The sequence below is a fragment of the Jaculus jaculus genome, chromosome 12, assembly GCF_020740685.1.
Source record: "Jaculus jaculus isolate mJacJac1 chromosome 12, mJacJac1.mat.Y.cur, whole genome shotgun sequence".
NCBI lineage: Eukaryota > Metazoa > Chordata > Mammalia > Rodentia > Dipodidae > Jaculus > Jaculus jaculus.
Genome location: NC_059113.1, coordinates 68,879,211 through 68,898,320, shown reverse-complemented (window position 1 = coordinate 68,898,320; position 19,110 = coordinate 68,879,211). Strand labels below are relative to the sequence as shown.

The following is a 19,110-nucleotide window of genomic DNA, read 5'->3' as shown; positions in this document are numbered from 1 at the left end:
GGCAGTGCACCACCCTGATAAGAGAACCTGGGTATAGGATACATAGTAGCCTTACAACTTTTCTGTATAATTAAATCTATTCTAAAACTAAAACTTTAAAAAATTTACCCTGAAGTACTATTATACACTGTATAAGTATACCAAGCAATTATACTGTATATACTGAATATGTAAGATTGCATGTCAATTAAGAATAAATAAAAATTCAAAAGTATCTGGTCCTAGAACTACAAGTGCTACTAGGAAACAAGACATTTTCCAGTAGCTGGGCACAATATATCTGTAGCTATATTATGAAGGTAAAAGTACCTCATTTATTTTGAGGTATTTATTCTCAAATATAAGTTATTTATATGCACATGTCACTTTACCACAGTATAAATATCAGGTGAAAATTTCCATTTATTTCTATTGCTGTATTTATGCCTGCTATATAATAAATGATCAATATATTTGTTAAATCAGTGAGCAAATAAAATATTTTTTGAGGGCTGGAGAGATGGCTTAGCGGTTAAGCGCTTGCCTGTGAAGCCCAAGGACCCCGGTTCAAGGCTCGGTTCCCCAGGTCCCACGTTAGCCAGATGCACAAGGGGGCGCACGCATCTGGAGTTTGTTTGCAGTGGCTGGAAGCCCTGGTGCGCCCATTTTCTCTCTATCCCTCCATCTGTCTTTCTCTCTATGTCTGTCGCTCTCAAATAAATAAATAAATAAATGAAGAGGTTATACAAAGTTTAAAAAAATATATTTTTGATAGCTTACAATAAAAATATAATGGTATTGCAAAATCTGGATGAGATAAAGAAATGGGAGCATAAAAACCCAGCTGAGTTGAAATAGAGAATGTGGTTTAACCGTACTGACTATTGGAGGAGACTGAAGACAGCCCTTCCCCTGAGTTCAGATATCCTTATTTGAAATCAGTGAGGGTATCCAGAGGCCTGGAAAACTAGATTCCAGTTTTGTCTTGATCACTAGCTAAGGTGGGGTTAATAAAATTCTTTAACATCTTTGGGCCTTATTTCTTCTGTAAAATGCGAATATTGGATAATCTTTAAGATCTCTCCCAATCTCAGTCTTTGCACACAGTAAGAAATTAGTAGGAACGCAAGAGAATACTCCTACACATGCTCTCCCCACTACTCCTCACCCTCTCCCACAACTCCTCAGCACTTCTCCTTTCCTACACACTGCCTAGTATCCCTCCCCCTCTCCACCCGTTCCCCAGTGCCTCTCCCCCTCTCCACACACTCTTCACACCCCTTCTCTCCCACAGCTCCTCAGCACACCTCCTCCTCTCCCACACAGTACTAGTACCCCTCTCCTTAGGCACTAGCTCTGGCCCTCTGCTAATTTTGAAGTTTGAACCTTAGGCCATTTCCCCATGTTCTGTTCTCTGGTTGTTTATTCATTTACAGTACTGTGATTTCTGCAGTTTTGGCTTATGGAGGAGTTTGCTCAATAAGAATATGAAATGCTTTTGCTTACACCACTTCTGAGAATTAAAAACAGACATGATGTAAGTATCCATGATGAGTATCTCAAGACAAAATGAAAAAACACAAATGGTAAAAAGTTAAGTCAATGTGGTCTTAATTTTGTAAAATAAATGGTTGTGTAGAATTGTGATTGGTTTCTAAAAGAAGTGGTGATTCGTACTTGGCAGGAACCTTTCCATTTAATCCAGTATTTCATCTTTCAGAACATATCAGTATAACCCAATGGGAATATGACCAATATGCAATATGTTCATACAATGAACATTTCAATAAAAATAGAAAAAGTAAGTAAATCTATAAATAATAATAAAAGATACACATTCCTCTTCAATCACTCTGTTTCTGAAAAAATTCATCAGTGAAAATTTTCAATCTGAATAACTGAGACCTCAAATATCTATTTTCCCTTTTTTCTACATTATAGAATTCATGTCATAGTCAAGACCTTTCCAAAAATATTTGGGTGATTTTGTTTTGTTTTGTTTTTGAGGTAGTCTCACTCTAGTCCATGCTGATCTGGAATTCACTATGTAGTCATAGGGTGGCCTCAAACTCACAGTGATTCACCTACCTCTGTGTTGTAGTCAGGTGCACGCTGCTGGCAGAAATCACCTGACCAAGAGTAGCTTGTGGGGAAAAGGGTTATTTTGGCTTACAGGCTCAAGGGGAAGATCCATGATGGCAGGGAAAATGATGACATAAACAGAGGATGGACATCACCTCCTGGCCAACATCAGGTGGACAACAGGAACAGGAGAGTGTGCCAGACACTGGCAAGGGTTTAATATTCATAAGCCCATCCCCAACAATACATTGCCTCCAGGAGGCATTGCTTCCCAAATCTCTATCAGCAGGGAACCTAGCATTCAGAACACATAAATTTATAGGGGACATCTGAATCAAACCACCATACTCTGCCTCCCTAGTGCTGGGATTAAAAGTGTGTACCACCACGCCCAGCTCAGAACGTTTTATAGTAAAAATATATACCCTCAGATATCTGCACTCTTCCTCCTGTAGCTGTGATGGACAAAGTCACGTTTTGATGCTTCTATCCAGGGCATCAGGATCCATGTCATCAGAAAGAAAATAACATGCCACTTTCTAGCATGAGTAGACTGGTCAGATCTTGTGTCCGTGTGTGTGTGTGTGTGTGTGTGTGTGTGTGTGTGTGTGTGTGTGTGTATGATTTGTGAGGATGCATGTGTATGTGAAATGCATGTGGAAGCTGGAGGTTGATGTCAGGTATCTTCCTCAACTACTTTTCACCTTTTGAGTTTTCATTTAACTTAGAGTTCATTAATGTGTCTAGACTAGCTAGTCAGCAAGCCCTAGGGATCCTCTGGTCTTTGTGTCCTAGGAGTGGGATTACAGGTAGACATTACCATGTTTGGCTTTTACATGGGTGCTAGAGATATAAACTCAGGTCATCAAGCTTACGTGTCAAACATTTTACCCACTGAACCATCTCCCCAACCCTAGATTTTTTTTTTCCTTACAATTCTGTCTTCAAGGTTGTTTGGCAATTGAAACTAAGAACATTAATTAACTTCACTATATACAATTTTTTAATCTATAATTTTGTGGGAACTTAGAAATTATAGATCCTAATATTTGCTCTGGATTTCTGTTTCTCATAGCAACAAAATTGCCCTTGGGTGGAACTGAGTTAGAGCCTGTTGTATATCAATTTCAACCTCCAAATATAGGCCGTGGCAGTTAAATATAGTTTCTTCTTGAATAGTCATATTTCCCAGTCTTGAAAATGTTTGCAAATCAATTGAAAATAATTGCAAAAATTAAGTAGTGCATAGTCAGAAGCTTCTAGAATACTAACATGCAAAGATATTGTAAGTGCACATTACCTCTCAATAGTAGAGATGAAGTCACTATCTCTGCAAAGCCTCCATGTTGTATACATTGCAGTCCTGTTTGTTCCCAGAGAAAGCAAGCTTTGTTTTGAAATCACTGCAGGGATTGCAATGAGGGTAAAATGCACAGGCACCCAAAGAGGCTATCATGCCCAGACTACCATGGGTAGAAGAGTGGAAAGGATTATGTTAGTGGCAAGGGCAAGTTCATAAAGCCTGTCAAATGATGAGGTCTATCTGCATTCCCAAATGATGGTTACCAATCCAACACTGGATTTACACCAAATGTCACTACTGTTGACAGCTACAAGTCTATATATTTGGCTCAGGAAGAAATAGACCACAGAGTGCAATGGCATCAGCAACCCTGATGTAATATAGGAGATTCACTTCTTCAATGGAAGACTGACAACTCACTCTGACCAATTTAAGAAAAGGTATGGCAATCAACCACCTAAATTGTGAACTTGGCAGGGGTGAGCCCTGTGATGAGAGCTGGAAGACATTACTACAGTTGATCTTGACTAATGCCCTCCCTCAAAGGAGACTGAAAAATCCTAAATTATCAATGTATGTGTATTAGCTTGGCTTTGTCCCTCTTGAGAGTTTGTGATAAATTCTTGGTGTTACTAAACTGACTCTTACTACAGCATCTTGGTAATCCATTGATCGTGAAGTTAACAAACACCTGAGATGGAAATGCATAAATGCATGTAAGACTAAATAAGATACAAATAGTTCTTTCTAAGGAGGAATCTAGATTTAAAACTGCTAAATTTTGCTGGATATAGTGGCACATACCTTTAATTCCAGCATTCAGGAAGCACAGGTAGAAGGATCAGTCAGCCTGGGCTACAGCAAAACCCTTCCTCAAAACAACAATTTTAAAACATACTGATTTTTAAGTGCTTTTAGGTTCTATGGAGCAAAGTCAGTTTGGAAAGGTTGATGCTTATTTTCCAAGAGGTTAGAATTCTTTGTGTTCTAACCTATAGAGACTTTTCTATGAATAAGCCCTGGGCAGCTCAGTGCACAAGTCTGCTGTCCTTTAACTTGTCTTCACTTTTATGTAACTCAGAGATGTTCCTGAAGACAGATAAACTTTTTTTTTTTTTTTGAGGCAAGCCCAACAGACTGGCCTTTTTATGACAGAGAGAGAGAGAGAGAGAGAGAGAGAGAGAGAGAGAGAGAGAGAGAATATTGGCATGTCAGGGCCTCCAGCCACTACAATCAAACTCCAGACATGAGTATCACCTTGTGAAAATGTGCAACCTTGAACATGCATCACCTTGTGTGTCTGGCTTATGTGGGATCTAAGGAGTCCTTAGGCTTCACAGGCAAGCACCTTAACCAGGAAGCCATGTCTCCAGCCCCCCAAGGTTCTATTTTGATGGCTCTTGACAACCATGAGGCCTTTATTCTGTTATTTTCTTTATTTTACTTCAGAGAAAGGGGGGGGGGAGGGAGAAAGAGAGGCAAAGAGGCAGATAGATACAAAGAGAATGGACATGCCAGAGCCTTCAGCCACTGAAAACAAACTCTAGATGCATGTGTCTCCTTTGTGCATCATCTGGCTTATGTGGGTTCTGGGAAATTCAACCTGGGTCCTTTGGCTTTGCAGGCAAATGTCTTAACTGCTAAGCCATTTCTCCAGCCCTCCATGAAGCTTTTTATCACTACAGATGTACCCAGGGTTCAAGCTACGAACTAGAGAACAGTCTCTCCAGGTACTATCTTATAAGGCAATGATCTAATCACATTGCTGCAGGACTACAGGGTAAATAAAACCTCCATGCAGTCACCAAACCAGATTAAAAGACAAGACTAGTGTGTCCACAGCTGGGTTTTTAATTTTTTTTTTATTTTTTGGATTTATGAGGTAGAGTCTCACTCTAGTTCAGGCTGATTTAGAATTCACTATGTAGTCTCAGGGTGACCTCGAGCTCATGGGCAATCCTGCCTCTGCCTCCTGTGTGCTGGAATTAAAGGCCTGTGCAACCACGCCTGGCTCACAGCTAGTTTTAACAAAAGCTGAACAAAGTCCATTTTAGCTTGTCCTTGCAAAGGCTGCATGCATTTCCTCTTTCTCCTCTCCCACTATGTCTGGAAACAGCCAAACTAACTGCAGAAGGCATCATCATCTGTCACATTCTGGGGTTGAAGCCCCTCTGCTTGCCTCTACTCCAACATCACATTCATCCAAAATTATCTGCTGCTTCCTTGATTTGGGAAATACTTAAATACTGCTTTGGTAGAATCCCAAATTATTACACAGCTTCTTAAGTTGAAATCTGTGGTGGTTTGGTTCAGGAGTTCCCCATAAACTTATGTGTTCTGAGTGCTAGGTCCCTAGCTGGTGGCAATATGGGAATTGGAGCTTTCAGGAGGTAATGTATTCTTGGGGGTGGGCTTAAGGGTATTCAGACAGCTTCCCATTGCCAGTGTTCTCCTGCTGTTACTGTGCACCTGATGTTGGCCAAGAGGTGATGTCCAACTTATGCTCAAGCCATCATTTTCCCCTGACATCATGGAGCTTCCCCTTGAGTATATAAACCAAAATAAACCCTTTCTTCTCACAAGCTGCTCTTGGTTGGCAATGCTAACTGCAACATCATTTGGTTAAAATAAAAAGATGTCGGGCTGGAGGGATGGCCTAGTAATTAAGGTGCTTGCCTGCAAAGCCAAAGGACCTAGGTTCAAGTCCCCAGGACACACATAAGCCAGATGCACAGGTAGAACTTGCATCTGGAGTTTGTTTGCTGGGGGCCCTGATGCACCCATTCTCTCTGTCTCTGTTGCTATCTTTTTCTCTCACAAATAAATAAATAAATAAAAATATAAAAAAGATGCAAAACAGAAGTGAAAGTTCTGAGGAAGCAATACATTCGAGCAGTATCTCTGCCTAGGCGGCCATCCCTTCCATTAGTTACCAGTGGTGGACCCTGGGTCTCCTCTAAGCTTTAGACATACAACTCCAAATAATTCTCTGGTTAACATCTCCACTGGATTCCCCTCAGCCAACTCAAGCCAAATAGCCCAAATTTTAGTTTTATTACTTTTCCTCCAAACTCATTCTCTTCCTCCTTGCCCATTCTCATCTGACTTCTCATCTAGACCAGAACCCAGGAGCTGTCTCAGATACTTCCCTACCTCAGTCCTAATCTGACCAACCCAAGGCCCACTGCTTCCTAGTCATGTGCAGCCAGGTCCTCAGCCTCACTTGCTCAGATTCTGTATGGGCTATGGCTGATCACTCTTTACCACTCAGGGCTCCTCAATCACTCTGCCAGAGTGGTCACCCCCAGAGGCAAGCCACATCAGCTTTCCTCTTAGACCTCAGATTCTCTTTCTGTGATTGAGGCCCTGCACAGGGCCAAGTTCAAGTTTCCTAGCCACCAGAAGATCCACACCTCAAAGCAGTGGGGCTTCACCAAGTTCAATGCAAATGAATTTGAAGACATGGTAGCTGAGAAGCGGTTCATCCTTGATGGCTGTGAGGCCAAGTATATCCCCAGTCATGGTCCCCTGGACAAGTGGTGAACTCTGCACTCATAAGCTCCCACTGTTCAACACTACCAATCATGTTCACTCAATACATCTCACAATTTAAAAAGAATAAAGAACTCGGCTTCTTTCTCACTTGTAGTTACAGTGCATGCAAGACCCTGGGGCATGCTGTCCATTTATATCACCAGTCCTCTTGTTCCCTCCCGTGTTCTTCCTTTCATACTTTACACTCCAGCTCTAGAAATATGCCAAGTAGCCGATTATATTTGTGCCTCGAGAACTTTCCCCAGCTTCACTCTACTCTTGCCCTTGAACTCTCTTCACCTAGCACCCTACTTACAGCTTATCTCCACCAATACTATACAGATTAATTATTCCTTCCCTACATCATAATATTTCTGACCCTCTGTTATATTATTATATACCTTAGAGCCCAACAAAGCCCCTACCTGTTACCACCAATATTTATTTACACCTCTGCCTTTCCTGCATAGCAGCTTCATTATTAAGAGCTAAGTATTATGGGAGTGATGTCTAGCATATATCCAGCATAACGTACTCAGTAAGTGTTGCTTTTTCTTGAATGGGACACTAACATTTTTTTTCCAGCTTGTTGTATATCCTGCAAACTTTAGACTAACTGAAGATGATGACTTCAACCTCAGAACATCGTTGCTAGACAGTGATCATTCTGCAATTGCAGTGGCCAATACATCTACAGCCTTCAGAAATCTAAAGGTTTTCATTCAGGAAAAAAAAAATGTGAAACACAGTTTGTACAGCTGAAAACATCAAGATCATTTCAATACTATCAGGTCCTTTTTATGGACAAAGCTAGTTTAAATAGCCACTGGAAGAGCTAGGGTGTGGCTCAGTGGTTGAGCATTTGCCTACTATATGCAAAGCCCTGGGTTCAATTCACAGTACTACACAAACACAGGCTTTTACATACAGCCCCCAAGGAGGAAGGACTAGAATCTGTGACTTTTACACATTTATTTCACTGCACTGCTCCCTGTGCACTATACATATTCAACAGAGACACTCCTGGTAATGCTGATAAAAGTGACCTCTAGATTTCTGGGTAGCTATATTAAAATGTGAAAAAGACGAAACAGAATGTTCAATTGAATTCCTGGGAAATTCCAATGAGATAGGGTCAATATTTCTTTTAGACAGGTGAGGAACCGACTCAGAATAATTTTCCCATGAACATAGTTGCTAAGTGGCATTTGTGCTGAGATTAAAAGTCCTCTACATAGGGAATGCCAAAATGCATGATGTGCAGCACAGTCCAGATTCATTTCACATGCACTGTTTTCCTGCTACCTTAACTCACCCAGAACTTGAGTTTTTGCATCTATAAATTCAGACAATGCTGTCAATTCTATAGGTGATCATGAAGACGTGAGTGGTGTGTAAGCCTTAAAAAGATTTAATTAATAACAATTCTAGTAAGTTAGCAGCAATGAAGCAAGCAGAAGAAAACAAACATGAAAAACATTACTTACAGAAGCCAGTAACCTTCCGTCTTCCTTCATTGCAAGGTAGCGATTGGCACATACTCCCTTGATGGACACAACTCCTCTCTCTTCTGCTTGAAGTTGGAGTTTGACTGTAAGTACAAGGAAAAATTAGCTTTATGGCACCAGAGAGAAAAGAGGCAGGTCCACAATACAGACAAGAGACACAAGCCCCTACAGCAAGGTGCTGAGCCAGTATGTGGGCCACAAGTATGGGCCATGAGGTCAGTGGAGCTTAACTAGAGATGCTGGAAACAGGGCCATTCCTACCATGCCTGGACTCCATTTTCCTTCCTGTGTCACACAGTGGGCAGAGAAGGAGACCAAAAGGATAATCATTTCCTTTGTTGGACTACTTACTGAACTTCATTTGGCCTCACTAACTGTTCACAGTTTTTTTCTTTGTTTAACATTTTTTCATATATATATATATATATGTGTGTGTGTATATATATTCAGCCCAGGCTGACCTAGAATTCACTATGTAGTCTCAGGGTGGCCTCAAACTCATGGCAATCCTCCTACCTCTGCCTCCCAAGTGCTGTGAGTAAAGGTGTGTGTCACCATGCCCAGCTTTCATATAATTTTTTACTTATACAAGAATTACAAGGATAGTATAGACAATTTTTGTATTCCATTTATCTAGTCTCTCCTTAAAAAAATACCTCAACCAGAGAACATTTGTCAAAAGAAATTCACATTAGTACACTATTAACTAAAACATAAAACATATTCAGAATTCACATTTGCCTCTGATACTTTTTTTTTTATCAGTCCTATGATCCCATCTATTATGCCACATTGTATTTTCTTGTTATTACCCTACTCTTTCCTTAAACTTTTAAAAATTATTGTGTGTGCGCATGGGCATACACAGATGGAGGTCAGAGATCAATGTCAGGTATCTTCCTCAGTTGTTATTCACCTTGTTTTTATAGACATGGTCTTTCACTGGGAGATTGCTTTTCTTTTGGACTGCCTGGCCAGTGAGTTCTGGGGATCCACCTGCCCCTGCTTAGCTGTAGTTACAAGTATGCACTGCTGAGCCCAGTTTTTATGTGGGTGCTAGGGCACCAAGCCCAGGTCCTCACGCTTGCATGTCAAATACTTTATCCACTAAGCAATCTCTCCAACCTCTTTCTTCTACCTTTTACAGTTTTATCATTAGTGTGTATGTGTGTGGGACTGAATCTCACTATGTAGCCAAAGCTGACCCAACACTCATTAAGTAGACCAGTCTGGCCTCAAATTTATAATGCTCCCATCTCTGCTTTCTAAAGTGCTAGGACTACAGGTATACACTAGCATGCCTAGCCAGCTAGGCTCTGCATGTTTGTTCACTATTTTTTTTTTGTTTTGTTTTGTTTTGTTTTTCAAGGTAGAGTCTCACTCTAACTCAGTCTGACCTGGAATTCACTATGTAGTGTCAGGGTGACCTGGAACTCACAGTGATCCTCCTACCTCTGCCTCCCAAGTGCTAGGATTAAAGGGATGCGCCACCACACCCAGCTCCTAAAGTGTATATATTTTAGGAGGACAGAGAAATATAAACCATTGATGGGATTGTCCATGCAACTGCCTGAACATTTTTAAAAGTAATTTTTGCCCAATTTTTCACAATGGAAAACAACCTAAATTGTTACTACTATCTTTTGGGCTATATTTCCCTGACTTTCTCACATCTTATTTCTGTCTTCCCTTTCAATATTCCAATGTATTTATCTTTCCTAATGGAGAATTTTTTACACATGTGTGTTTGTGTGTGTAGAGTATGTGTGGTTGGGTATGTGATATGCAGGTGGTACGTGCATGTGTGTCAGAAGCACACCCCCTGCACACACCTTCAGAGGCCAGAGCAGAACAGTGTATTTGTTACTTTATTGCCTATCCACATATTTCCATGAAATGGAAACGAGTCTCACTCAACCCAGAGCTACCGTTTTCTGTGGCTGCTGTGGAATGGAACTCAGGCAAACTCAGGGAGTGTCAGGCCCTCATGCTTGCATGGAAAGTGCTCTTAACTGTTGAGCTGTCTCCCAGCCCCTATGGAGGAATTTTTATGTGTAGGTATTTTTGTTTTTGCAAATATCTTGTAAGAAAGCAACATGCTTACATTTATGACCTATATAGTCTGCCCTTATACTGTATGACCTCTCACACTATATTAATAGTAACTAAACTGCAGGAAAACAAAAAATATATATTATTTGACTATGATGGCAATATGACACAAATAGTTACCTAATTAATTAAGAAACATTTCTATGTAGCTGTTAAAAGAACACATTTGTCTGCCTAGAACATTTCCTAAAATATACTTTGGCTAACAAATGCTAAAAACAAGTCCTGAGGTCAAATAAGTTTAAGAAATCCCTAGTGAAGCCGAGAATATTTGCCACTTTTTCATCACTGTGACAAAATACCTGACAGGTGCAACTTAAGGGAAGAAAGATTTATTTTTGGCTCAGGCTTTCATAGGAAGAAAGACTTATTTTAGTTCAGGGTTTCAAAAGAAGAAAGATGTGCTTTGGCTTAGGGCTTCAGAGGGTGCAACCCATCTTGGTAAGGAAGGCACGACTGAACAGGTAATGGCAGCAAAAGCAAGTGACAGCACTGCTCACATCATGACAGGTCAGTAGACAGAAAAGGGCCAGAAGGATGGGCAGTCTTCAAGTATTAAAGCCCACCCACAGTGACCCACCTCCACCAGCCATACCCCACAGACTCCTCAAACAGTGCCACCATGTGATGACCAAATATTCAAATACACGAGTCTTGGAGGACATTTCAGCCTAAATAAACCATCTTAACTCATCATTGCCACTTCTCACAACTCTGCTTGGCACAGCCTGTAAACCACCAAATGCTGACCAAGTGTACAGTGTCCACCAAATTGATATTGATATTGATAGGTTGCCCAATGCCTACAGCCTGTAGATATATCTGTGGTTTTAATGAGAGCAATGAAAGCTCAAAATTTTAGAAACCAGCAAAATATGATCTCTAAGGTAAATTTTTTTTCCAAGATAGGGTTTCAGTCTAGCCCAGGCTAACCGGAATTCACTATGTAGTCTCGGGGTGGCTTTGAACTCATGGTGATCCTCTTACCTCTGCCTCCTGAATGCTGGGATAAAAGGCGTGCGCCACCACGCATGGCCTGTAAGGTAAAGTTAACTTTCCTTACTGCTTATATGTAGCTAAAGAAACAGAACAAAAAAAGCAACTTCTGAAAGATTCTGAAATAATAAATTTATTAGATATGATTATGTCACACTAAATAGATTAATTTCTTTTCAAAAAGGCAAGTGCTATATTCATAAAATGAGATATAATATGATTAGCTTTAAAGTACTCTGTAAATAAAAATAGTTTTTGTGGGCCGGAAAGATGGCTTAGCGGTTAAGCGCTTGCCTGTGAAGCCTAAGGACCCCAGTTCAAGGCTCGGTTCCCCAGGTCCCACGTTAGCCAGATGCACAAGGGGGCGCATGCGTCTGGAGTTCGTTTGCAGAGGCTGGAAGCCCCGGCACGCCCATTCTCTCTGTCTTCCTCTATCTGTCTTTCTGTCTGTGTCTATCGCTCTCAAATAAATATATAAAAAATTTAAAAAACAAATAGTTTTTGCAAAGTGGGTAGGGCAGGATAAATAAAACTGATATATTTTAATAGTTGTTTAAAACACTGAATTGCACAATTTTATTCTTATTATTTTCATGAGTGTTTGAAAATTTACATTGAGAAAGGAAGATCCTATAATTTTGTTGGGCATTTTATTCCCAGTTCTTCATTTTGTACTTGTCACTTGGGGATTCCAGGGAGCACAGAATTAGTTGTGCCTGCAGTTTCCTAGGCAAAGCGCTTTTGCTGAATGTTAAACAATTAACACAAAGAGAATGTAATGAAGATATGAAAGCTAAGCAACGAAAATCAGGAAGTCTTATTACAACATTATCAGGAAAAGCAGCAAATGCGATAGATGAGCCCAGTTCTGAAGTACAGGCTAACTATACAATTATTCATGCCTTTTTCACTCACACTGTGTACAAGTTCATGGGCAGGGCAGCAAAACTTGCCATAGCCTCCCTTCTACTCTTTATCAACCAGCTCTTCCTCAGCTCCAGGCCACCTGCTCCGAAATGTGTATTCCCAGTTTCAAGCATGACTGCAAGAGCAATGTGTGGCCAGATCAGTGTGCTTCTCAATGGAAATGCTACCAGCCTTAACGGATTTCTCAGGTATCCCATGCTAGGAGACTGTCAATCATTAAGACACTAAACAAAGGACATTAACTAAAGATGCTTAAAAAATAACTAGAGACAGCAACTGAAGTTGCTTCAGCTATAAAACCACAGGTTTCCTTTGAAAATCCAAACCTAAGTGTTCTAAATTCTATTTACAGATGATCCCTTCCTCAAATGTAGAAGATGGCCACTTTTATCTTTGACAGGAAGATTAAATGACACCTCTACAAACAGCCTATGGAGGAGCCAGCAGGACATTTAACAAACTTTGGAATTTGAACCTGAGTATCCAAGGTGAGAGATGAGCTCCACCCTCAGCACATTCCCTCTGTACTTGCCTACTACGTAACTTCCACAAACCAAAACCTGGGGACAGAGCAGGAGGCTTCAAGATCCTTGGGACAGTGCAAAGCAGGAGGCTTCAAGTGAATTTGCAGCTGGATACAGTGGATAAAGCCAGACCTTGAGGTCAAGAGCAAGGTAACCTCCCATCAACCTAATACACTGGCAGCTAGGCCACAAAGCAAATGGAATACTGAAAATCCACTTGTGTTTTGAATGTAAAATGTCCTCCATATCCTCATGTATTTGATCCCCAAGTGCTGCACTCTTTGGGACATTTGTGGAAACTTTAGGAAATAGAACCTTGGTCAGATATTTTGTCCCAGCAACACTGGTACACTATTAATCCTAAAAGGCAAGCAAGGAGAAATAGAAGGACAATAGACAGATGTGATAATTAGAAAACAAATTCAAGGTGGCAGCTTTACAAAAGGGGGTGGTGGGAGGGAATTATGATCAGGGTGTGTGTGTGTGTGTGTGTGTGTATGGAAGCTGTCAAAATTTTTTGATTTTTCATTTTATTTTTATTTATTTATTTGACAGAGAAAGAGGGAGAGAGAAAATGGACATGCCATGGCCTCCAACCACTGCAAACGCACTCGACATGTGCACCCCCTTGTGCATCTGGCTAACATGGGTCCTGGGGAATCAAACCTGGGTCCTTTGGCTTTGCAGGCAAACACTTAACCACTAAGCCATCCCTCCAGCCTTTTTTTTTTTATTTTTTGAGGTAGGGTTTCCAAATTTATTTTTTTGCTTTTTAATTTTAATTTTTTATTGACAACTTCCATAACTGTAAACAATATCCCATGGTGACTCCCTCCTCCCATTTTTCCCTTTGACATTCGACTCTCTATCATATCCCCTCCTCCTGTCAATCAGTCTCTTATTTTGATGTCATGATGTTTTCCTGCTATTATGATGGTCTTGTGTAGGTAGTGGCAGGCACTGTGAGGTCATGGGTCTCTAGGCCATCTTGGTCTAGAGGAGCACGTTGCAAGGAGTCCTACCCTTCCTTTGGCTCTTACATTCATTCTTTCCGACTTTGAGCTGCTTGTCAGGAAAATTCCTTCAAGTACAGCTGTGTCCCTCTGCAGTCCCAGCACACTTTGTCCCTTAGCTGCTGGGCTTGTGAAGGCAGTTGGGCAGCCATAGGGAACCACGTCCACAGGTGCTTCTCGGCAGTTTGGTGTGTTGTTCCAGAGCTGTTTCCTCCTCAGGAGGGCCTCCTCACAGGGGTCATGACGAAGTCCCGCCTTCAGTGCCTCTTTTGTTTCTTCTTTTTGGCTCTCTGGTCACTGTGGTCATCAGCTGTCTCCTCTGGGTGTGGCCTGCTTCTCTTCTTGCCACCATTCTCTACGTTCCAAGTCCTGTAGGCTTCATTGCTTAAGTCCGAGGCTGCCGCCACCTCATACTGTTTTTTCTTCTTGCTTTTTCTGCCTGCTCTTTCTTCTTTGGTTCATCCATCCTTCCCTTCTTCTTCCTGTGTTTTTGAGTCCTCTCCACACTGCCACGTCTTGCCTCTGCTGCGGGCGTCCATGCCTGCTCTGCTGTTGGTCCCCTTGGCCACCTCCTTGCCTTCTTCTCTATGACAGACCTCCATCTCCTCCTTTTTGTGGTGCCGCCTCTTCTTTTTCTTCTTTTTCTGGGGAGACCTATCTGATTGCTGATTCGTCTTCAGTACTTCTGCAGCCTCTTCCTCCTCACTTCCTAGAGCTCTCACTCTCTCATCTAAGGCTTGTTCTTGTCACCTTTTCTTTTTGCTTTTCTTGAAGGTCTGGTCAGAGCATTCTACGTAGTCCTCACCTGTATTATTTTCATTTGCTGTATCCTCTTCCTCCTCCTTATGCTTCTTTTTCTTTTTCTTTTTTTTTTTTGGGGGGGGGGGCTTGCTCTCAGTCTGTGGTTCAGAGGCCCCTAGATCTTGGCCTTTGAAACAAGCCAGGAAACCTTGCTCCTGGGCCTCCAGGCGAGCAAGCTTGGCCTTCATTGTGATTCCAACCAGGGCAGCCTTTGCGCTGTTCTCCCTTCCCAAGCTCTGGGCAGCATCTCGTCAGTGAGGATCTTTGGAGGCTTGGGTCCCTGGACATCACCATCACCGTAGCTCTCCAAGTCTTTGTTTGGTTTCTCTCTGACAAAGGCTAGTGTGGCCATCTTCACAAACTTCTGATACAGCAAATTGGGCTTGGGGCGGTCATGCTGGGCATTCTCCTTGGAAAGGTGCCTGATCTGTACTCCATGCTGCGCTGAGTCTACTACCAAGCTGGCTGCGGTCCTGTTGAAGAGGTCATTCCACCAGTGGTCTGTGAACTCCTGGGCAGGGTCGTGTCCCACGCCGTGAGTGTCTTGCTTCAGTGTCACCTTGAGGGCCTGAGTGATGCCATTCTCCTTCCGTCCCAGACCTTTGCCTTGTGTCCATCTGTGCTTTCAGCAGCTGCTCCTTGGCAAACTTCATCCCATGACTCTTAGCCTCTGGCGTGATACTCATGGTGGGTGAGGAGGCTCTGTCCTCAGGCTCTCACCAGGGAAGGAGAGGTGGCATCACCTGTCATCGAGAGAGCCACTCCAGGGAAGTGCGTGCCGCAGCGCAGCTGGGTGCCACCATCTTTCCAAACTTATTTTTTTAAAAAGATCCAACCATGTAATAACACTCCACTAAATGGAAAAAATTGTCAGGCATATGTTTTTAATTCAATGATGTTATTATTAGAAAAAAAGAAAAGCATTTGAAATACAAAGATAGGGGCAAGTTGAAAGTACTAATGTTAGGCTGGAGTGATGACTCAGTGGTTAAGGTACTTGCCTACAAAGCCTAATGATCCAGGTTTGATTCCCCAGTTCCCATGTAAACCCAGGTGCACAAGGTGGCACATGCATCTGGAGTTCGTTCACAGCAACTAGAAGGCCTGGCACAGTTATTCTCTCTCTGTTTTTCTTCTCTCCCTCCCTCTCTCTGCTTGCAAATAAGAAAATTAAAAAGAAAGTTAAAATGTCAAGAAGAGATATGAGTGGCACTTTTTAACTCAAAATAGCTGGTGTGGCTTCATCAGTATCTCAAAAGTACAGACTAAGGCAATAAATAAGGTTGGAGATGACCAAAGTCAGTCCACAAAACTTAGAGGTCAGATGCAATGAAGATATAATCATCTTGAACATACAGCACTCAACAACAGAACTCTAAAGTATGCTAAGCAAAACTGACAAAATTGAATAAGCAAACACTAACATGGAGAACATGAATATTAATCAACTTGACCTAGGTAACTTTTCTTTTAGATCAGACAGACACCACATAGGACATCATTATCCTTTTAACACCACACTCATATGAATATTATGTGTAAAAACATTAAGGCTGCAATCATGGAAAGTCATGTATGCTGGCTTGCCTACTGGACTTGAATGGTTCAAATCAATCAACTCTACCCATGAAATCTCTCTTCCTAAACTCTCCCCAGTTGCCACTATCATCAGCAGAAAGAAGCTTCTCTAAACAAAAGTGAAAGCTATGGGCATAAACATCAATATGTAAAGGCAATTTGATGGCCACAACATATCTATTTAGCCAAACAACAATACTAGATTCCCTCTTAGAGTCTATAACCTTCCCAGACATGGGCTTTTGACTAGGTTTTCAGTATGAGATATGAATTCCTCCTGTGGCGTAGGCCTCAAATCCAATCAGAGAGCAGTTTATTCTATAAAAGTAGTGCCACTATTGTACCAGTGGGCACATATGTCCTGGCTATCTGGCTGTGTATCTCACAATGATCTTGAACTTCTGATCCTCTTCCTATCAAGTGCTAGGATTACAGGTGTTTATCACCATACCCAAATTTTGTAGTGTTGGGGATCAAACATTCTACCAAACAAGCTCCATCCCCAGCCCCCAAAGATTCCATTTTATAGACCTCATGTGAACTGTCTGTTCATCATTTGATAGACCTTGGGTTGTCTCTATTTCTTTGGTTGTGTAAATAGTGTGCCATTGTGAACACCGTGTAGAAGACTTTGTACAGACCTGTCATTTCTTTGAAGCATAACTCTAGAAGCTGAGTTCCTGGGTCACATGGTAAGGATGCTGGATCACCTGAGGAGCTGCTGGCCTGTGCTTTCTAGAGCAACTACTCCACTAGCACATGACAGCGCTAATTTCTCCATTCCAAACCAATACTTGTCACCATCTGTTTTGGGTTTTGTTTTGAACTATAGCCATTTTAGTTGAGTGAAATACCTCATTGTGGATTTGATATGTATCTTCTCATGTGCTTATTGATCAATTGTATATCTTGTCTTTTCTTGTGCTTACTGACCATCTATGCATCTTTTTTTGAGAGATATCTACTCTGATCTTTATTTCATTTTTTAAATTTTTTGGTTTATTTTTATTTATTTATTTGAGAGTGACAGACAGAGAGAGAAAGAGCCAGAGAGAGAGAGAGAGGAGAGTGGGTGTGCCAGGGCTTCTAGCCACTGCAAATGAACTCCAGATGCGTGCGCCCCCTTGTGCATCTGGCTAACGTGGGTCGAGCCTTGAACCGGGGTCTTTAGGCTTCACAGGCAAGTGCTTAACCGCTAAGCCATCTCTCCAACCCCTTTATTTCATTTTTAATTATAAATATTTTATTATTGAGTTATAAGAATTGTTTATGTATTATAGTTTCAAAACCCTAATGAGATACGTGACTTGCATTTTTTTTCTATCCTGTGGCTTGTCTTTCCAATTCTAGATCCAGGTGTATCAGTTACTTGCTCATTGCATGAGTCTATGGGGGATTATTCCACATTCAAAACAGGTTTTAGATGCGCAGAAGTAACTGTTTTTCTAAATAAACTCTGGATGGCTTTCTGATATTGATATTAAGTCCAAGATAAGCTTGGTAAAACAATGTCACCCAGGTTTGTACCATATTCTAACTTTGAAATGTTCTCCAGAATCTGTATCACTTTATTTTGCACAGGCTTATGGATGCTGAATCAGTAAATACCCCCTGTTTGCAAATACAGAAGCTGAAAGTTTTGTCCCTAGGGATGGAATACAGTTGCTTTTTTTTTTTCTTTAAAGTCAAGTCAGTGTTTCCAAGGATGGTGATTGCATTCATTCACTCAATGAACATTCATTATAGCAGCTATGTCCCAGGTATTATGCTAGCCCATAAAAGGTACAAAGGAAATATAAAAGTGGTTGTTGCCCTTGAAGAACAAATATCATTGCTGAGAGAATGAGGGTAATATGCAGATAAGTAAGCCACCTTGGTCTTTTAGGTACCAAATGTAGGTTTTTATTGCTATGACAAAATACCTGTGAAAAACTATAGCAGCAAAGATTTATTTTGGTTCTTGGCTTAAGTCCATAGTTTCAGAGGCTTCAGTTCATAGTTGACTGGCTCTGCTGCTTTGGACATCATGGCAGAGAGGACATGATGAAGTGGAGCTGCTCACTTCAGGGCAAAGGGAAGCAGAGAGAAGCAAGGAAGGGTCATAGGAGAAGGTACAACCTTCAGAGGGATGCCACAGTGACCTCTCTCCTCTAGCTGGGCCCCACCTCTTAATAATCCATTCAGGGGTGAACTCTTCGTTAATAGATTAATTTATTGAGGCAGTTACAGCTCTCATGACCCACCTGATTCTCTTCAAAACTCAAAAATCTTTTATCTTGTTTGTTTGTTTGTTTGTTTTTCAAGGTAGGGTTTCACTCTAGCCCAGGCTGACTTGGAATTCACTATGTAGTCTCAGGGTGGCCTTGAACTCATGGCAATCTTCCTACCTCTGCCTCCCAAGTACTGGGATTAAAGGTGTGCACCACTATGACTGGCTTTTCTCCTCAAAAATCTATCTCCTGGTATCCAAACCTTTAATACATGAGTGCCACAAGAAGGTGACATTTTATATCCAAACCAGAGGTTGCCAGAAGATGTGTACAAGATACGTGAGAGCGCTCAGAGGGTGCATCTAACCAAGCCTGAAAAAAATAGCCATTTCCTGGGAGCAGTAAGAACTAAGTGGACATAGCTTAGCAGGTAAAACACTTGCTACATAAGCTTGACAACCTGAGTCTGATCCCCAGAACCCACGTAAAATCAGACATTGTGGCCCAAGTGCAACCTAGTGCTCCTGTGGCAAGATGGAAGTC

The 19,110-nt window shown here is 41.5% G+C and overlaps 1 protein-coding gene and 1 pseudogene across 1 annotated transcript in view; both read right to left on the bottom strand.

Annotated features, from left to right (window-relative positions):
• The window catches only part of Fgf2 (fibroblast growth factor 2), an 84,975-nt gene that overhangs the window by 5,406 nt on the left and 60,459 nt on the right, over nt 1-19,110 (bottom strand). Inside the window, exon 2 of the mRNA XM_004667004.2 lies at nt 8,386-8,489. Within this exon, the coding sequence (XP_004667061.2) occupies nt 8,386-8,489 (104 nt within the window). The remainder of the gene's footprint in view (nt 1-8,385; nt 8,490-19,110) is intronic.
• Nucleotides 14,156-15,465, bottom strand: LOC105944672 (annotated as a pseudogene).